The 19,397-nt window shown below is 40.8% G+C and overlaps 1 protein-coding gene across 1 annotated transcript in view; it reads left to right on the top strand.

Annotated features, from left to right (window-relative positions):
- The window catches only part of USH2A (usherin), a 797,990-nt gene that overhangs the window by 744,807 nt on the left and 33,786 nt on the right, over positions 1-19,397 (top strand). Inside the window, exons 62-63 of the mRNA XM_015116260.3 lie at positions 4,102-5,618; positions 8,376-8,697. Coding sequence (XP_014971746.3) covers positions 4,102-5,618; positions 8,376-8,697 — 1,839 coding nt within the window. The remainder of the gene's footprint in view (positions 1-4,101; positions 5,619-8,375; positions 8,698-19,397) is intronic.

Below are 19,397 nucleotides of genomic sequence, written 5' to 3'. Positions count from 1 at the left end.
AACTTTCCAACTTCTGTATGTAGCCATGAGAAACAGTGTTATAAATGTCATATACATATCTCAAGCTCCGCCAGCCCGTGAGTGCAGGGGAGACTGTATTTTCATGAATAGCCTGCACTTTGATGATTTGAACCTTCAGCCACACAAAAGCCAGCCCTCATCTACCTCTCTGATGTTCCTTCCCAAGGATGGTGGCAGATATACCTGTTAGTTCATGCTACTGCCTTTACCTCCAGTCTCTCCTGGCCCTGGTCCATCTCTTAGGCCCTCATAAACTACCTTCTGCAGGCTGGGACTGCAGAGCCCCCCAGCCTGCAGTTGCTATAGATACACCACCCTTTTGTTTGCCACTCCTTCTCCAAGTGGCAAAGACTCCCACATTAATTCCACATCACAGGGTTGAGACTAAGCTGTTACTTTTAATAAAGCCTCCCTGAAAACCATAAGAGAGGGATGACAGCAGGAAATTACGTGCAGCAATAACTAAGAACTGTAACTAGAGCTCACAGGCCCAGGTCCATCCTGTGGGCCTCTCTGTGGGCTGCCTCTCTGCCTAGCTTCAAGGCCTGCTGCAAGTAGCAGTAGCAAGCTGCTTCCCACCAGCCTGCCTACATGTGGACAGAAGCCAGACTTCTCCCCCCTGGGGCAAGAGGCTTGAGCCTTAGGATTCATGACCTTAAAATCCAAATCACGGCCCCAAGGCACCCATCAGAAAAGAAAGCTCCTTCCCTCAAAGCACTTCTCCTTGTGGGTATTTGGAGCCACGACAGCATCTGCCTCTTCCTGGCGTGATTGACAATAAGAATATTGACTCCTTGGATCTTTATTTACTTTTCACCAAATATTAAGCAAATATTTGGTGAAATACTTCTACCAAGTGCCATATACTTATTCAAGAGTGAACGAGACAGTCAAGTTCCCTGATGTTACAGACCATGTGTGAGTGCACGTGCATGTGTGTATGTTTGTGTGTGAATAAATGTGGCAGAGTATATGAATGGTGGGGGTACAGAAAAGCAAACAATAAGCTAGTAAATAAATAAGCAAGGGAATTACAGAGAGCAATGAATGCTATAAAGAAAATTAAATAGAATAATGTAATTAGGCTTGCTCAGGCTATTTTAGAATGGAATATCATTTGAATCAAGTTGACATTTGAGCTGAGTCCTGAATGACAAGACAGAGTTAGTCATGTGAAGATATGGGGGCAAAATGTTCCAGACTAAATGAACAGCAAATGCAAGGCCTGAAGCCAGGAATGAACTTGGTGTATTCAAGGAAAGAGAAGAAAGCTAGTGTTTATGAAGTATTTGGGGGAAAGAAAGATGGCACTAGAAGAGGTTGGAGGGACTGGTAGGAGATAGATTGTACCCAACCTTGTAGACTGTGGTAAAGAGTTTAGAATTTGTTCCAAGTGCAATGAAAAATTCCTGAATGCTTTAAGCAAAGGAATAACATGATCAAATTTGTTTTTAAAAATCACTCTGGCTACCCTGTGGAAAATGGACTATACAAGGACCAATGGAGTTTGAGAACTGTTGAAGATTTCAAGGTAGAATTGAAGGTGGCTCAAATTAGAGTAGCAGTTGTGAAGTCATGCACTATAGGTGAATTGAAGATAAATACAGAAGATAGAGATGACAAAACGTGTTAATAAGCTGAATGAGAGACGTGAAGGAAAGAGAGTGCTTTAGGATGACTTTTGGGTTTAGGCTTTGGGCTATTGATGAGGAAGCGGAGACAGGAAGACAAACAAGTTTGAAGGGGCAAGCAGATAGTGTGAAGTACAAGTCTAAAACTCCTGAGAGAGTTATTTGCTGGGATAAATATTCAGAATCCGTTAGCAAGTGGATGTCCTTTAAACCCATGGTGCCAGAGGAGGTCAGCTATGGAGAGAATGTAACTCAACCTGTTGTGAGTCTGGGATCAAGGCCTGAGGCATAAATATGGAGGTCAAGAGGAGGAAAGAGAGCCAGCAAAGACTGATAAGAGGGAATTAGGCTAGAAGGAAAAGTACATGAGTGGAGTGTCCAAAAAGAGAAGAGAAAATATGCCAAAATGCTGCTGAGAGCACAAGCCAAGTGAGGGCAGAGAAGCCACCCTGAGTATAGGAATGAGGAGGTCACTGTGATCTTGACAAGGATAGTAAGCAGTAGAATGGGAAACCTGATTGGCATGGCTGGTTGAGGAGAGAATGGTAAGGGAGGAAATTAGGACAACTCATTAAAGCCATTTAGATGAAAAGAAAAGCAGAGAAATGGAGCAATAGATGGAGACTGTGGGATGGGGAAGTTTTATGTAAAATCATTGAAAAATACTAGAGTACATTTAAACAGAATGGAAATAACCAGTAGAGGGAGATAAACTGGTGACGTAGGAGATAATGAGAATAACGGCAGTAGTAAAGTCATGGGGAGGGAGGAAGGGATGGGATACAGTGCTCAGGTGTCCTTTAATAAGGACAGAGATATTTCATTCACAGCAAAAGAAGGAAAGGCAAATCACGTAAGTCTAGATTCACATGGATGCAATGGTCAGAATATATAACATGGAAGCATTCTTCTCTAACTGCTCCTATTTTCAGTGAACTATGTGGTTATGTCAACAATCAATCAACAGTGAGGGAAGGAGGAGGGTGTTGGCAGTTAGGGGAAAGGAGGAAATATGAAATAATCACCTGGGAAAATGACAGAGCAAAAGCATGAGGGAATAAAATAGGATTACAAATTGGTAATCACCTATTTAAAATGTATGGTTAAAAGTTTAACGTGAGACCAGTAAAAATGTTTGGGTGTTTTTCTACAAACCCATTTCAGAACTTGAGCATAGAGGGAAAGCTAAATTTTACACTAGGTAGAGGCTTACCAGGTGAATATCAGGGGCAGCAAGGGGTGCTAGGGAGTCACAGAGGCTGCAAGCTAGTTATGGAACCTACGCTCCCTTCAGAAGCTATGGCAGTCCCCTTCCCTCATGGGGGTGGTCTTGCCCTGGGTCCCCAACCAGAAAATCACACCAACATACAACATTCCAACATAAAGAGATTTCCAAACATCTAGGCTATGTAATCTTAGAGAAAAAATGGAGTATATTAACAATTTAGTCTAAATCAAGCTTGCCCAAGAACCACTCCTGGGAATGTTTCAAGGGTGTGCCTTCCAAGGGCTGTAGAATGTGTTCTGTCCCCTCTTGAGAGTCACCATGATAGGGAGTCATCACTAGGAAGGTGTCATCTCTCTCAGGCTTGTTGGAGCAGGAAAAGGTTGGAAAATCACTGTTCAAAAACACCTGCATTCAGATTAACTTACCTCCCATCTTTCAAAAAAAAGATGAATAATACAGGGATGAAAACTTGCTCTACATTTGTACAGCATAATAAGCACTCAGATGTTTTTTCCAGAACAAAAGAATACTTTGCCCCCAAAGAAGCAATCAATTCTGCCATGGCCTGCAAGAGAAAACAGGGTGTTTTTTTCCATCTCCTAGTCATAAAGATCTATATATATGTATATATGTACAGACACATATATGTATGGATATTTGTACTTATGTATAATATATAGGTGTCTGTGTGCCTAAACACACACACACACACACAAACACACACACACACTCTTTCTCTCTCTCTTTCAGCCCTCGCACTCTGTAACAACAAATGATTAAGCACTGTAATTCTATTTCCCAGCAAATGCCGTGGAAGGTAGACCCTACTTACTCTAGTCAGTGTGAGATCAGAAGCAGTTCATATCTATAAAACAGGAGATTTGAACACTATTCTCTACTTTAAAAAAAAAAAATGCAAGTAGGAGAAACCTCGTATCATTTAAGTCAAAGAATCGGGTTCAATAGCCCTTAGTTTTGAAATAAATGCTTACATATTGCCCAAACTGAGAAAAAAAAGGCAAAGAAAAACATTTTGTCTCTCTGTGGGCCTTATATTAACTGAAAAAAAAATCACACTTTCCCAACTAATATCAGAACTCTTCTTCTAAATTAGGGCCATCAAAATAACGAATAAGGGGGTAAAGGTTAAAAAGGGACTAAACAACTACACAAAGAAATTGTATGCTGCAGGTTATCCCCTTTGCTTCTGTCCTTCTGTAGACATACAACATCTTCAGTGACGGGCTCCTGGAGTACTCTGGTTTGAATCGTCAGTTTCTCTTCCGCCGCCTGGATCCTTTCACTCTCTACACACTGACCCTGGAGGCCTGCACCAGAGCAGGCTGTGCACACTCGGCGCCCCAGCCTCTGTGGACAGATGAAGCCCCTCCAGACTCTCAGCTGGCTCCTACTGTCCACTCTGTGAAGTCCACCAGCGTTGAGCTGAACTGGTCTGAGCCTGTTAACCCAAATGGAAAAATAACTCGCTATGAAGTGATTCGCAGATGCTTCGAGGGAAGAGCTCGGGGAAATCAGACAATCCAGGCGGATGAGAAAATTGTTTTCACAGAATATAACACTGAAAGGAATACATTTATGTATAATGACACTGGTTTGCAACCATGGACGCAGTGTGAATATAAAATCTACACTTGGAATTCAGCCGGGCATACCTGTAGCCCTTGGAATGTGGTAAGGACGTTGCAAGCACCTCCAGAAGGTCTCTCTCCACCTGGGATATCCTATGTTTCTATGAATCCCCAAAAACTGCTGATTTCCTGGATCCCACCAGAACAGTCTAATGGTATTATCCAGTCCTATAGGCTTCAAAGGAATGAAACGCTCTATCCTTTTAGCTTTGATGCTGTGACTTTCAATTACACTGATGAAGAGCTTCTTCCTTTTTCCACCTATAGCTATGCACTCCAAGCCTGCACGAGTGGAGGCTGCTCCACCAGCAAACCCACCAGCATCACAACTCTGGAGGCTGCTCCATCAGGAGTCAGCCCTCCAGATCTTTGGACCGTCAGCGCCACACAAATAAATGTATGTTGGTCACCGCCCACAGTGAAAAATGGAAAGATCACTAAATATTTAGTTAGATATGATAATGAGGAGTCCCTTGCTGGCCAGAGCCTGTGCCTACTGGTTTCCCACCTGCAGCCTTACACTCAGTATAACTTCTCCCTTGTAGCCTGCACGAATGGAGGTTGCACAGCTAGTGTGTCAAAATCTGCCTGGACAATGGAGGCCCTGCCAGAGAACATGGACTCTCCAACATTGCAAGTCACAGGCTCAGAATCGATAGAAATCACCTGGAAACCTCCAAGAAACCCAAATGGCCAGATCAGAAGTTATGAACTTAGGAGGGATGGAACCATTGTGTATACAGGCTTGGAAACACGCTATCACGATTTTACTCTCACCCCAGGTGTGGAGTATGGCTACACAGTAACTGCCAACAACAGCCAAGGGGGCATTTTGAGTCCTCTTGCCAAAGATCGAACCAACCCCTCAGCACCCTCAGGGATGGAACCTCCAAGATTGCAAGCCAGGGGTCCTCAGGAGATCTTAGTGAATTGGGACCCTCCAGTGAGAACAAATGGTGATATCATCAACTATACCCTCTTCATCCGTGAACTGTTTCAAAGAGAAACTAAAATCATACACATAAACACAACTCATAATTCTTTTGGTACACAGTCATATATAGTAAAGCAGCTGAAGCCATTTCACAGGTAGGTAGTCATGTCTCCGTTTTCTGAGTGTGCCACTGACCTTTCTATTTCTGAGCCCTTGGTCAGTTCTAATGAAGACTCTGAAAATGGGAAGCATGGTGTCCCCAACCTCCATCCACCTAAACATGCACAGTAGACAAAGCACATCCTCATCCAAGCAAAGCCTGCTTGCATAACCTCCAGAGAGCAGAATTCTTGCAGGTGATATTTTGAGAGCCAGTGTTTCAGAAAGGTTTGCAATGCATCCTGGTATCTGAAATAAGTAGGAGAGAGATGAGGCTAGTCCCCCGGGAAATATGCAGGCCCCTGGACAGTTCTGACAGCCCCGATAGGGTCATCTGACTGGACTGTGAAGAAAATGATGTATTATTTTAAGGTTAAAAGATGCCAATCAATGAGCACAATTACCAGCCAGAGTTAGACTAAAACAAAATTTGTTTTGTGAAGAGCCTTCTTATCAAATCCAGCGCTTCTTTCAGGAATAATAAGGCTTCTCTGACTCTACTTTCTTATGGTTTCTCAGGACAGTGCCACTTTGCTAGCTCATATTTTCCTAGCGGTCCTATCTGGACTCTGTGACATGCATGGAAGTGCATTGTTCTGCACACAAAAGAATCTTGCCCATTGCTTAAATAATTGTTTGGCAGTTTTCCCCATCACATTTTAAGTAACTTACATCCCCAGAGAGAAGGGTAATAAAAGATATTTTATGCTTAAAATTTAGTAAAATGAACAGAATCACTTAAAAAAATTAAAGGCTGAAAGAGTGTTGATTTCCAACTACCATAGGTAAAATTCAGCTATTATTGTAATCTAGTGATGTGTAGATTAGATCCTCCTATAATTACCTCTGATATATAGTGCTGTTTAAATGAAACATTCATGGTCTTATGCATCTACTCATGACAATTATTTAGGGTCTATTAAATATTAAACAGTAATTAAAACTTCCTCAGGTATTCTCCACAGCTAATCCACATGCTATGTGAGTTGGCTTTTATATTACCTTACACTGATTCAGGGCATAAAAAAGGCCCACTATAGTTGCAGAGCTGTACATTCTAGACTGGCTTCCTCTTTACTTGACTGTACCTCCAACTTTCAAAAATCATATCAACTTGCTCCCTTTTGAAACTCTTATTCAAAAAGTCTTCTAGAGGTGAAGCAGTTTGTCCAGGCATGAAAGCAATGCCTTTTCCAGGCTGGAAAAAAAAAAGTTTAACTTATCTGATAAATTGCAAGGCTATTTAAGAATGTGAGAGAAATCTCTTCATTATCCACTCTAACTGAATCTATAAGTGACACTGACATAAAACAGAGTATCACTTCTATATGAAGTTGGAGTTCATGTGTGGTTTTTGTTTTTGTTTTTAGTGGATTAATGTTCACTGAATATTGCAAATGTGTGTGTCCTCCTTTCAGCACCCCCAGCTAGTCAGTAAGAAGAAATAGCCTGGGAATGTCCTAATTAGCAGAAGGAATCCGGCCCAAAATTTAAAAACTACCACAGATAACCCAGAAAATGAATAATCTTCATGTGGGAAATCAAAATTGACCTCACAGAATTGCTTAGAAGTCAGATCTACCATACACAGCTATGGATTTGATCACCAATAAACTGGTAGCCCTGCCATGGTGGAGATGGACATGAGAGAAGAACCAGGGGAGGAGGAGAAGAAAGTGGGAATAAAATAAGTCACAAAGGGAAAAAGGTGTAATTAAGAAAGCAAAAACCCGAAAGAGAAAGAGCAAGTAAAAGAACAGAAAGCAGTGATTCAAAGAGCAAAGAGGGGAGGTAGAAAATAAAAGAGGAAAAGGCTAGAACTAAAAGGAATAAAGGTAGAAAGAAGATAGCTGGGTACCTGAGGGAAAATTGAAGGTGTCATAAAATCAATGGTGGTTGGGAATAGAGTAAAAAGTGCCCATTTGCAGCCATAGGCACTAAATACTTACAAAAATTCATTTTGTTGGAAAGGAGAAGTCCTTGCTATGTAAATAGACCTTTTCAAGTAGCAGAGACCAGCTATGAGGCAAAACATAATTGATTAGTTGAGTTTAACTGGATGGTGATAAGGTGTCTTCATGATTGATAATCTGGTGTGTAGTTGGGTTAACTTTGGCCCCACAAGGTCTTTGTGTCATGTAAGGGAGCCTGTTTTAAGATGTTAGGTATCAGGTGAGGGGATTTATTACCACTGAGACCTTAATTCCATGATGTTCCTTCATGACCTGGAAACATTCCTGGGGGATCATTTAGCTCTAGCTGCAAAGGTAGGAGGAGTCCAGGACTGCCGAGAACTGCTTCATACTTTCCAAGGTCTGCATTCTTCATTGCTATGTCAAGTAATTCTGAAGAGTACCAGAATTTTCATGCTGGAAAGAATCATGAGAGTTATTTATTCCATACATCCTTGTTTAGGGGAAAAATTGTACTCACCCCTTTCAAACAGATAAGAAACTTTAGTTTAGAAAGCCAGGGGGATTTTAATAGTTCAAAAATTTCCATGGAAATATAAATATTTTTTGAGACGGAGTCTTGCTCTGTCGCCCGGGCTGGAGTGCAATGGCACAATTTCGGCTCCCTGCAAGCTCCGCCTCCCAGGTTCACACCATTCTCAACTTTGTTATTCTTAAGAGTTAGCTATGAATAAGAATACATGTAAGCTTGTCTTTTTTTTAAGACCTGGTGTTTTAAAGATTCTTCACATGAAAATCTATTTTGCTGAAAATCACTAATTTCTGCCTTATGTCCTGAAGGTATGAAATACGAATTCAAGCATGCACCACCCTGGGATGTGCATCAAGTGACTGGACATTCATACAGACACCTGAGATTGCACCTCTGATGCAACCCCCACCACATCTGGAGGTACAAATGGCTCCAGGAGGATTCCAGCCCACTGTTTCCCTTTTGTGGACAGGACCGCTTCAGCCAAATGGAAAAGTTTTGTGTTATGAATTATACAGAAGACAAATAGCAACTCAGCCTGGAAAATCCAGTCCAGTCCTAATCTATAATGGAAGCTCAACCTCTTTTATAGATTCCAAACTACTGCCTTTCACAGAGTATGAGTATCAGGTAAGAAATGTGTATTATCAACAATTTGAGTTGATTGTGTGCACTCATCAGCACCTGCCTGTAAAAATGGTGTACAATTTGAAAAGGCACTTAAAGAAATGTGGGACTTAAGGAGAATAATATTTCCTTAAAAATTTTTAATTGGTAAATGAGGAAAAACCATGTTCATTGCCTTTTTCATTTTCTTGGTTTTTGAGCCATGTTATATATGTTGTTTTTCCTACGTGGATTCCAGGTGAATTTCCTTTTCTTATTAATAAAGTGGTTTCTGCCATTAAGATTCCCTCTGTCAGTGTTATCTTGGTGGGAGATACTCCTTGTTAAAAGATCACTTTGAAAATAATTCATCACTTGTACCAAAATAAAATCAAATAGCAAACGTCTCTAGCCTTGGTGCTCAAGAAAGATACAGAATGTTGAAAAAAGTCTAGAGGAGTGCAACTAACCTGCCCATGATGATTAGTTAAGTTTTCTCTAAGGATGGCCTAAAAAAATAAGACTGTGCATTCTTAAAAAGCCAAGAATTAAGAATACTATTCAGAAAATATCGTGAATTCCATGGAGGACTTCTGTTAGGTTTGTTTAGTTTTGCCATCAGAGTCCATTTGCATTCTTCTTGTAATAACAACCTCATTGCCTGTGGGAGAATGCTTCCCCCACCTTTTGCTCAGGCTTGGTGGGAGTGTCAATCAATGTGTCAGGCTGTCTCCTAGCCAAGTGGTGGGCACATGAGCCCCTCAGCCCCTCAGATTTGCCTGGGGCTTGATCTTCAGCAGAGTGACTCAGAATTTTAAAAGGTGGAGATGAGAAGTCCTGTTAAAATATCCCTAACCTCAATCTAAAAGGTTTTCTTTTCCCTGCTATTTCCAAGCACGGTTCTGCAACCATTCTTTTAATTCCACATACTCAAGTAAATTCTCTGCTTAAGTCAGAATCAGTGCCTCTTGCTTGCAGTCAAGGAAAGCTTACTGATTGATGTAAGCACTTAAGTGCCAGGCACAATGCCAACAGAAATTTTCTAAAAGAGAAAACTGAGCCTTAAAAAGCTTATTATAACATGAAATAATAAAACTAATAAGTCACCAAAAAAATAGTGACCAAATCAATGAGTACAGTGAATATGGGGAACATTTTAAGCATTTAAAGAATATTTTAGGATAATAATATATGGGACAAATTACTGAATTAATAAGTTTTGAAAATACAAATAAATTCTTGAATGATTTGGAAAAATACACAGATACAAATCCATAATCCCTTCTTTGCAATTCCAAATCTAAAAATCTCTTAAAAGTATTTTCTTGCTTTGCCACAAGTCATTTGGCAACAAAACCAATCTAAACAGACTTGAGACTATTTACAGTATTTATTTATCCCATTTAATATGAATACTTATATGTTTCGCTACAAAAATACTGCTTTATTATAAGATGGCTAACAAGATCATGCGGTGGATATTACAAAATATACAGTATATACATTTTATCCTATTTCAAAATGTAAAAACAAAATTAGTTTAAAACACATCAGACTCCCAAGAGTTTAGGATAAGAACTGGTTTGCATCATAAAGGAACCAAATACTGATGCCACCATCGGAAACGTAACACTGTTAGAAACAGCCAGAACCTATGCGCCTGCCCTTTTGTTCTTTTCTCATTACCTTTATTCAAAAGTGTCACATTATCAAAGTTATCAATTATCTAGTCTCCCTTACAAATAAAAACGGTACCCTTCATGAGAGAGCTGGATGAAATCAGCATGAAATCTTCAGCCGCTAATTAGACGCAACTTAATGACCCACGTATAAGAGACACAAACTTTCTCTGGTATTGTGTTGTGTCGTTGGGTTAAATTCTGGTCACATGATCTGTAGAAGTCTCATTCCAGTTTTTGTTTGTTTGTTTGTTTTAGACGGAGTCTCGCTCTGTCACCCAGGCTGGAGTACAGTGGCGAGATCTCAACTCACTGCAACCTCTGCCTGCCAGGTTCAAACGATTCTCCTGCCTCAGCCTCCAGTGTAGCTGAGATTACAGCATGCAGCACCACACCAGGCTAATTTATTTTGTATTTTTAGTAGAGACAGGGTTTTGCCATGTTGGCCAGGCTGGTCTTGAACCCCTGACCTCAAGTGATCAGCCTGCCTTGACCTTCCAAAGTGCTGGGATTACAGGCATGAGCCACCGCACCAGGCCCCATCCCAGTTTTCTATGAAATGGAAAGCTCCAAGAATGTGTCTTGTCTCTAGTCAGATTTTTCATCAGGTACTAAGGATGACCAAGAACCAAGGGACCCACATTTCAGAGGAGAGGCAAGTTAAGAACCTTAGGCTGTGTGGTTTCTTTTGTAACTGTTACTATCAGCTCTGTGTTGCACTTCTCCTCCATACTCATCTCACTCAAATGAAAGTATTTAATTTGGTTTTTGATCTCCAACTTGTATTTATTAGCTAATCTCATGTAGTTACAACATAAGGATAGAAAACAAAGAAAATCAAAATCTAGCTTAGCACAAAGGCTCAGTTCTTATGGAAATAATATTTTGAAAAGCATAGATTAAATGCTGAAATAAATGATCAGAAAATATTGGTTTCATTTAGCCTATGTAAACACTGAGTCTATGTGGACCCTGAGTAATCCTACAGAAGTCATTTAGGAAGTTATATACTAAAACAATTTAGTTTTCTTTAACAAAAGAGCATTTTGTATTTGTGATGAATTCGCATTGCTCTCAAATCCACTTGAGGGTTACTTCATCTGCAAGTTGCCTTTGAAAATACCTTCGTTGTCCTACACACATCTGCTCACCCAACAACTGACAGTGATTTGACCCTTCTGCAGAGGAGTGTGTTTTTGAGGTAATTGTAGATTGCAGGGAATAGAAACAAAGAACTGAGAAACTTTCTAGCAGTGTGGAAGGATTAATCAGAAGATCGTGAGGATGTATAGTTGGGGAGGTTGCCATCCACATGGTGTGCCCTGCAAGGGTCAGATGGGGTTCCCCACCACCTTCCTATACTACGTTACATCATTGTACTCATTTCTGTTTTTGAGTTAAATCATTGAAGGCAGTTGTTAAAATTTAGTTATGTGAAAAGAACCCGACGGTTTTCACTAGTCTAAATCAACTCATTCCATCAGTTGGCCAGTGATAAAAGAGGGTATCACATGGATAAGTTTTTTTTTTTTTCCGTCGTCTTCTTCATTTTGAAACACAGTCTCGCTCTGTCGCCCAGGCTGGAGTGCAATGGCGCAATCTTGGCTCACTACAACCTCCATCTCCCGGGTTCAAGCAATTCTCTGCCTCAGCCTCCTGAGTAGCTGGGATTGCAGGCGCCTGCCAACACAACTGGCTAATTTTTTTTGTAGTTTTAGTAGAGACGGGGTTTCACCATCTTGGCCAGGCTTGTCTTGAACTCCTAACTTCGTGATCCACCCACCTCGGCCCCCCAAAGTGATGGATGAGTTTTAATGGGCAGGAGGGTCAGGAAATATCTGGAGAAATGGATACTTACAGAGAGTGGGAGAGTTACTCACTGCAGAAAACCAAAGAGGGAAATTAAATGAGCAGCAAATGTCACTCACCTCACCACAGTTCTTGTAACCAGCTTGGTAACTAGCTCCTTTGAAGTTGAGCAAAATCCATGTGATATCACAAGGACCTTGTAAGTGTTCACTAATACTTCAATATGGAATGCCCTAAAGGTAGCATCCCCACTGTTTACAGTACAAGTGGAGGACCTAAGAGTTTGTTCAAAGGGCAGATTCCTGAGTGGAATGGGAAGGGACCCCAGCAACCTGTACTTTTTTTTTTTTTTTTTTTTGAGACAGCATCCCGCTCTGTGGCCACACTGGAGTGCAGTGGTGTGATCTCGGCTCACTGCAACCTCCGACTCCCTCGTTCATGCAATTCTCCTGTCTCACCCTCCCAAGTAGCTGGGATTACAGGCACGTGCCACCATGCCCAGCTAGTTTTTTGTATGTTTAGTAGAGACGGGGTTTCACCATGTTAGCCAAGATGGTCTCGATCTCCTGACCTCATGATCTGCCCACCTCAGCCTCCCAAAGTGCTGGGATTACAGGCATGAGCCACCGCTCCCGGCCTAGTAACCTGTATTTTTAATAAGCAGGCTGGATGGTCCACCACCCACTTTTTTTGGAAATACTGCCTCAGAGGGTGCGACATTGCTGCTATGCTACTTAAGCCTGATTTTCCAGTGGTGATTTTCCGAATCAGCGGTTCTCAGCTTTGATAGCATGTTAGAATCACCTGGGGAAATTTCACAACATTGTGCTTGCTGATACCCAGGCCCCACTCCCCTGTAGTTCTGATTTTGGGATGGATTCGGGCATCTGTGTGATTCAAAAGGTTCCCAGGTGATTCTCATGTGCAGCCAGGGTTGAGAATCACTAGCCTAAACTGTCATAAACAGATAGCCCAAATAAGTGAAGCCATCTCTCCACAAATGCCTAATTTACATGATGATCATTGATGACAGCCTATTGGCGTTGGTCTATCCTGGCTTTCCTAAAGAAAGGTCCTATTGTTTTTACGTGAAACTAGAGAGGAGAACAGAATATGTTATCTATGAAGTCCATGTCTCAGCTACTCAAATAATTTAATTTTCTTCATGGATTGTATTTGGCTTTTGTTATTGTTACTTGGGAGGTCTGGTCTTTGGTGGTAAGAGTAAAGTTCACCATCATTTAAAACAGGGGATTTTTCTAGTTTGAGTCATTTCAGCATAGTTTCCAGAATTCTGGGATTCTAAAGGATAACACTCTGGAGGATTAGCTTTAATAAAGCCAGTGAAATCTAAAATATGAATCAAAAAATTAGCAAGATTTTTTTTTCTTGTTTTCCACAAGAATGGCTTGGTGGCTTTACAGAGTGCAGGGCAGGGTTCCATTAGAAAGCAAATGTTCTCTGGGAATTTTGAATGCAACTTAGTTTATCAAAATCTAATTCTCAAACAACTCTGTAAATGTATGTTCCATGCATAAATGAGATGCATCTGTACTAAATAAAATTCTTCCATTGCACAGACCTCTTCCTTAAACAGAGATCACAGGCTTGCTCGTGCTACAGAACATTTACAAATCCAAGAAGACTTTTTTAAAGACAATAGTCATTTCTATCTTCAACCCTTTCAAAATTGGGCTATTCTAATACATGCAATGTGAACCTCCACATTCTATGTGGAGCAGTTCTTAATGGTTTAGCAGCACATTAAGACAATATTTTTCCCACAGGCTTCAAGAGGGACCTGGGTGTGACTCTACTCCGTTAAGACATTTTGGGTTTTACCTTTGGGGAGTGAGCCGAGGCTAATGAATAGCTCTCAGTAACTGTGCATTCATATTCATACTCTTGCTTAAGGCAATGACTCACCATGGATTTGATAGGGCCCACCACCACCCCCCATTTCACTGAATCATGCTGTCAGTGGCTTAATTAGTTTTCCTGAAACTTCCTCACTTTGACAGATTTTTGCGGTAAGCGCCCACGCACACTCAGGGTCTCTGAAGGCTTCTGGTGCCTCGTGACTGGGTGACTGAGAAGCAGCAGGTCAGCCTTAGAGGAAACTCTGTGACTCATGGCATGGGGTCTGAACTTAGGGCTAGTGCTAAAGGAACCCACGCAGAATGGCAGTCTGCTGCTTTCTAACCGACCAACACTGTCCCCAAACAAGCAGATGGAAAGAAGGGCTATGGAGGAAACACAGAAGGGGATCCTCACTGTTACTGCCAGTGGCAGCTGTCTGAAGACTGCCAGGGGTACTGTAGAGGCCTTCCCCTCACCAGCCCCCACCATAGGCTACCAAATTGTTGGCAATTAGTTAGAAGTGGGAGGGAGACAGGCCAACATCTTCTACTCCTTCTCTCAGTAATTCTGGATCCTTGAGCACATTAACCTCTTTGGGTGTTTCCTCATAATACAAGTTAGGCCTGCTATGATGGAATATCATAGACTGGGTGGCTTAAATAACAAACATTTATTTCCCACAGTTCTAGAGACTGGGAAGTCCAAGGTCAAGGCACCTGCAGATTCAGTATCTGGTGAGGCCCACCTTCTGGCTTGCCGATAATGGTCTTCTCCTTATATCCACATACGACAGATGGAAGGAGATGGAGAGGAAAAGGAGGGAAAAGAAAAGAGTAGGGGGACTCCCTCTCATCTCTTTCTCTTCTTGTAAGAACACTAGTCCCAATCATGAGGGCTCTATCCTATGCAACCTAATAACCTCCCAAAGGCCTCCATATCATCATATTAAAGATTAGCCTTCAACATATGTATTTGGAGGGGACAAAAACAGTCAGTTCATAGCACTCATCTATAAAGGGAAGCACCCTCCAGCTCTATATTCTATGGGCAGACTAGTGGTAAGCTATGGACATATAATTTTTAGAAATTCTAATCAAACTTTATCTTCTCTTGATTGGTTTTTGTAATCTACAGTTTGTAAAACATGACAAAGTAAATTCTGACCCAAAGCAACAGAATTTTCTAATGGTAGTTAGCTTTAAGTTGTGTTGATGCAAGGGAATGTATGAGATCAGCTTCAGACAATAAATGGATATATGGTTATTCATCAACAAGATGGACATATGGAAATATCCTTAGTTGTGTCTCTCATTGAAACCTAACATATTTATTTACTAATATATTGTTTAAAATTATAACTATATAAAAATATAAATGTAAATAAATAATAAACTAATTTTCTTTAGTTAGCTACCAATGAGTCTCATTTATGTTCCTGAGAAAACCCACACTATCAAAAAGTTATCATGACTATTTCACTACAAGTAACAGAAAGCCAATGTAAACTAAGTTAAACAGAAGGGAATTGTTTCTGCTCTCACATCTGGAAAGGGCATTGAAGGAATCTGTTGAAACCAAAGAAAAGACATGAACATCAGGCCCTGGAAACCTAGGATGCAGGACTCAAATGCTGTAAGGTTCATTCATTCTCTCCCTCCTTGCCCCATTTCAGCTCGTCTCTATTTGGCTTCATTCTGCACACTCTCACCAGGCATCTGAGGAAATCACTACTAATACTCCCAGATTCAAGCCCTTTCTGTGCATCAGTTTTCTTATCTTCAAAATGTGAATAGATATAGCACTGGATTCATGGGCTTGCTTTGAGGTTAAATGAGTTAATATGTGAATGTTCTTGGAACAGTGCCTCATACATAGAAACCACTTCACCCATATAACAATAATGATGATGATTATTATTGCCCATCCACCTTAAAGTGGAAAGAGGACTAGAAGTCAACCAAGTGCAGGACTCTGACTGATCCTATTGACTACCCGCCTTCCCGTGAACCAAAAGAACAGAGGACTATGATTGAGCAGGTGCGGTCACAGGGCCCACCTCCTACAGGCAGGGCTGCGTGAGGTATGTGGGAAATGCTTCCAGCCAGAAGCAAGAACTGCCCTAGTACACTACACACACCAACTAGGGGAAAAAGTACTCCACAGCTGTGAGATATTGACAATCCTTGTGCCCTTTCACACTGGATGCTCACACCCTTCCTGTTTTCCAAATGAAGAAGCTGAGTGCAGATCACATAGCTTGTGCAAGAAAGATACTTAATTTCTGATAACTTCACTTTTCTCATTAAAAAAAAAAATGGGTGTGTTATGAGAACTAAGAACTGTGTGTCCAGTAGGATGCCTGCTACTTAGTGGGTCCATGCCCCCATCCGATCCCCCCAGGATCGCACTAGTTAAAAGAAGGAGAAACTTCCATTCAAGACCGTAAAAAAGCCAGGTTAAGACATATCTTTTGTCTATATCAACAAGTCATTAATAAAATGTTAGAGTGTAAAAATCTCTAATCAGGAAGACAGTTGCCTCTAAAGGTATGATACTCCTTCCACTAGGCTGTTCAACCTTCCCTGTCCTTGCCATTTCTCTTCTCAGGAAAACAGTAATTTACCCACATACCCATGACTAAAATTCCAAATTCTGATACTCTGACTCTACTTTTCTGCAATTAGCTACTTGCTTTGTATTGCCTGTTTTCTATTGCTATCACCCTTATCCCATGCCTTTTCTATACCACATTTAGAGAAAACATATTGAGCAGGTTTTCTGTTTGGTTTTGGACTTGCATTTAATTAGGTATTAATCTCACTAACGTATTTCTGACCAGCATGGAGGATTTTGTCTGGTTAATTTCTCCCACAAGAACTAAGCTCCCCACGCCCACCCCAACTCCCACGGCTCAAGGTTTTAAATGATTTATTGATATTGTCTGACTCAGGCAGTGTATTTATTCTAAAACCTTAGGGCCTGAGTGCACAGCTTAGACTGAAGGCCACTGGGACATTTCCATGTGTAGAAAACTGAAGTCTGCCACTAGGCCTGGGGCCTGATCATTTTTCGCATCAAGCCTTTCATACCCACAAGAGATCATTTCTACCTGTCGGTGTGAGCACATTCGGGAGCATGCTCTAGTTCTTTTTGTTCTTTTTCCATCTCCCATGGTGACCCTTAGGACTTTATTCTAAAGCTTCTATTGTTGGCAGTATTTATGGTGCCTTTGGGACAAGTTATCCATGTGAAGATGGGTTGATTCTCACCCTCATGCAGATGCAACTCAGATTTATATTTCACTTAAGCTGATATTGATCTTCCTGTCTCTGTGTTGGAAGCTTGGTTGGTGGAAATAAAATGTGAAACACAACAGAATGCTCTTCAACTGAATGTAGATAATGTGTAATTCCAGCCTGCCCTCATGGCTCTTCAGATGGCTGTGAAAACAAAGGCTCCCAAAATCACCTGAAACTTAGGTCCTGTAAAAACATCTAGGAAAAGATGAGATGTGTTTTGCTTATTTTCCTTTATCCTGTAAATTGAGTATTTAATAACCTGTCCTTATTAGGCACCTACAATGTTCAAAGTGTATACCTAGTTACTAGGATTGAGGTAGGAAGCTAAAATCCATGCACTCTCCCCTTCAGGGACTTAAAGTACAGTTGATAAGACAAATAAAGATGCCCATGAATAATGTATCCATAAAAATATCACTAGGAATTGTTGATGTTTGCAAGATCTGAGCGACGGCAAAACAGATCCAGGGAGGAAGAAGCAGCTTCTTTATCTTCAGGGACAGCATGATTTCCACACCAAACTCTAAAGGCCACTCTTACTCTACTCTCTGGCCAGATGGTTTTGTGCAGCACAGGTGGTGCCTTGATACTAAAGAGCTACTGGACTAAAATCATTCCACAGACACACGAAGAGGCACCATTTCTCTGTTCCTTCAGTCTTACAAAAAGAAATGCCTTTCTAAATCTCCATCCTTATGTTTAGAAGCCTCTCTTAGCCCACCTACTATTATTGGTACCTGTGTAATGGTTCAAAATGTTCTCCACTGCATCAATCGGGATCTCAACAGGAAGTATATGGCATATTCAAAGGGTATTTGAAGAAAATTTAATGAAGAGGCTATTTATGGAGGTGTGGGCAGAATTAAGAGAATCAATAAGGGATGTTAAAGTACCCAGGAAGTAGGAAGAGCCAGAAACTGTTACCTCTAGGCCTGCAGGGACAACAGAAGAATCTGGGACATTGAAAGGAAATTCAGCCTTGTCAACCTGCAGTGCCAAAGAGAGGAGCAGGAGAAACAAAGAATCTGAACTCTCTCTTCCCTTTGATCAAACCCTAATGGAAAAGAGCCAGCGAAGAAAAGATTCCAGGTGAGGCGATCTGATAAAGTCAGCCTTCCAGGGTACAGAGCAAGCCAGAGAAGGGCAGAGAATGGATCTGGGGAAAAAACAGCTCATCCCCCACACTCAGATTGATGCTGCTCCTCAACCAATATATAACAATGCCTTCACCAGTAGAATCCTTTCTGGACTAGAGGATCACCTGGCCAGCTTTGGCTTGTCACTCTACGATTATTGATAAACCACTAAGTAAATTTGAAGACTTAAGGAGGATTGTACTTAAGTACTTGAACCAATAGTATATTACCATTAAATTGTAAATAAACATCTCAGGATATATGAAGCAATCCGATCTGCAGGTGGAAACAAAAATGTTAACACATGTAAATAAGTCAGATGCTCTAAATGGTAGTTTTTAAAAGCATAGTTGAAACCTCTTCTTGTTAATTGATTTATCTATCTGTTTATGGATCTGATCATTACTAAGATGCCCATAAGCATCTAGAAAACTGTACAGTTCTCTCTTTGATTCCTATAGGCATATTTCTAATGGAAACCAGTAATAAAATTCTTTTCTCTAAAAAATCCATTGAATTGCTCTGATTTTTCCTTTTGTTCATGCTTGGGGACTTTTTGAGAAATTTTAACTAATAATAAGACAAAGTAAATAAGCCATCCAATTAACAAGTTTCAATGTAGAGCAATATTTTTGAAAAGCCAGGCTTTTATTTACTCTAACCCTCAAAGTTCTAGAGTACAGAAGTACCTGGAAGAAAGATACAGAGGGAGGTGTGGGCTAAATTCCAAATGCTGTGGAGCGTTTTCCAATCTTATTAATGCATAACAACTAACTAGAATCCAGAAGTGAGTTGCAGAATTGCTATCTAGTCCCACTAGATTCCCAAAACTGTTAAGTCACTCTCTCCTGTCTTTTCACACAAATAATGTGATAGTAATCACTATTATTTATTTAGGGTTTGTTGTGTGCTAAGGGCTATGTTAAGAACTGCATGCATAT

The sequence above is a fragment of the Macaca mulatta genome, chromosome 1, assembly GCF_049350105.2.
Source record: "Macaca mulatta isolate MMU2019108-1 chromosome 1, T2T-MMU8v2.0, whole genome shotgun sequence".
Taxonomy (NCBI): Eukaryota; Metazoa; Chordata; class Mammalia; order Primates; family Cercopithecidae; genus Macaca; species Macaca mulatta.
This window is presented reverse-complemented; position numbering and strand designations above follow the sequence as displayed.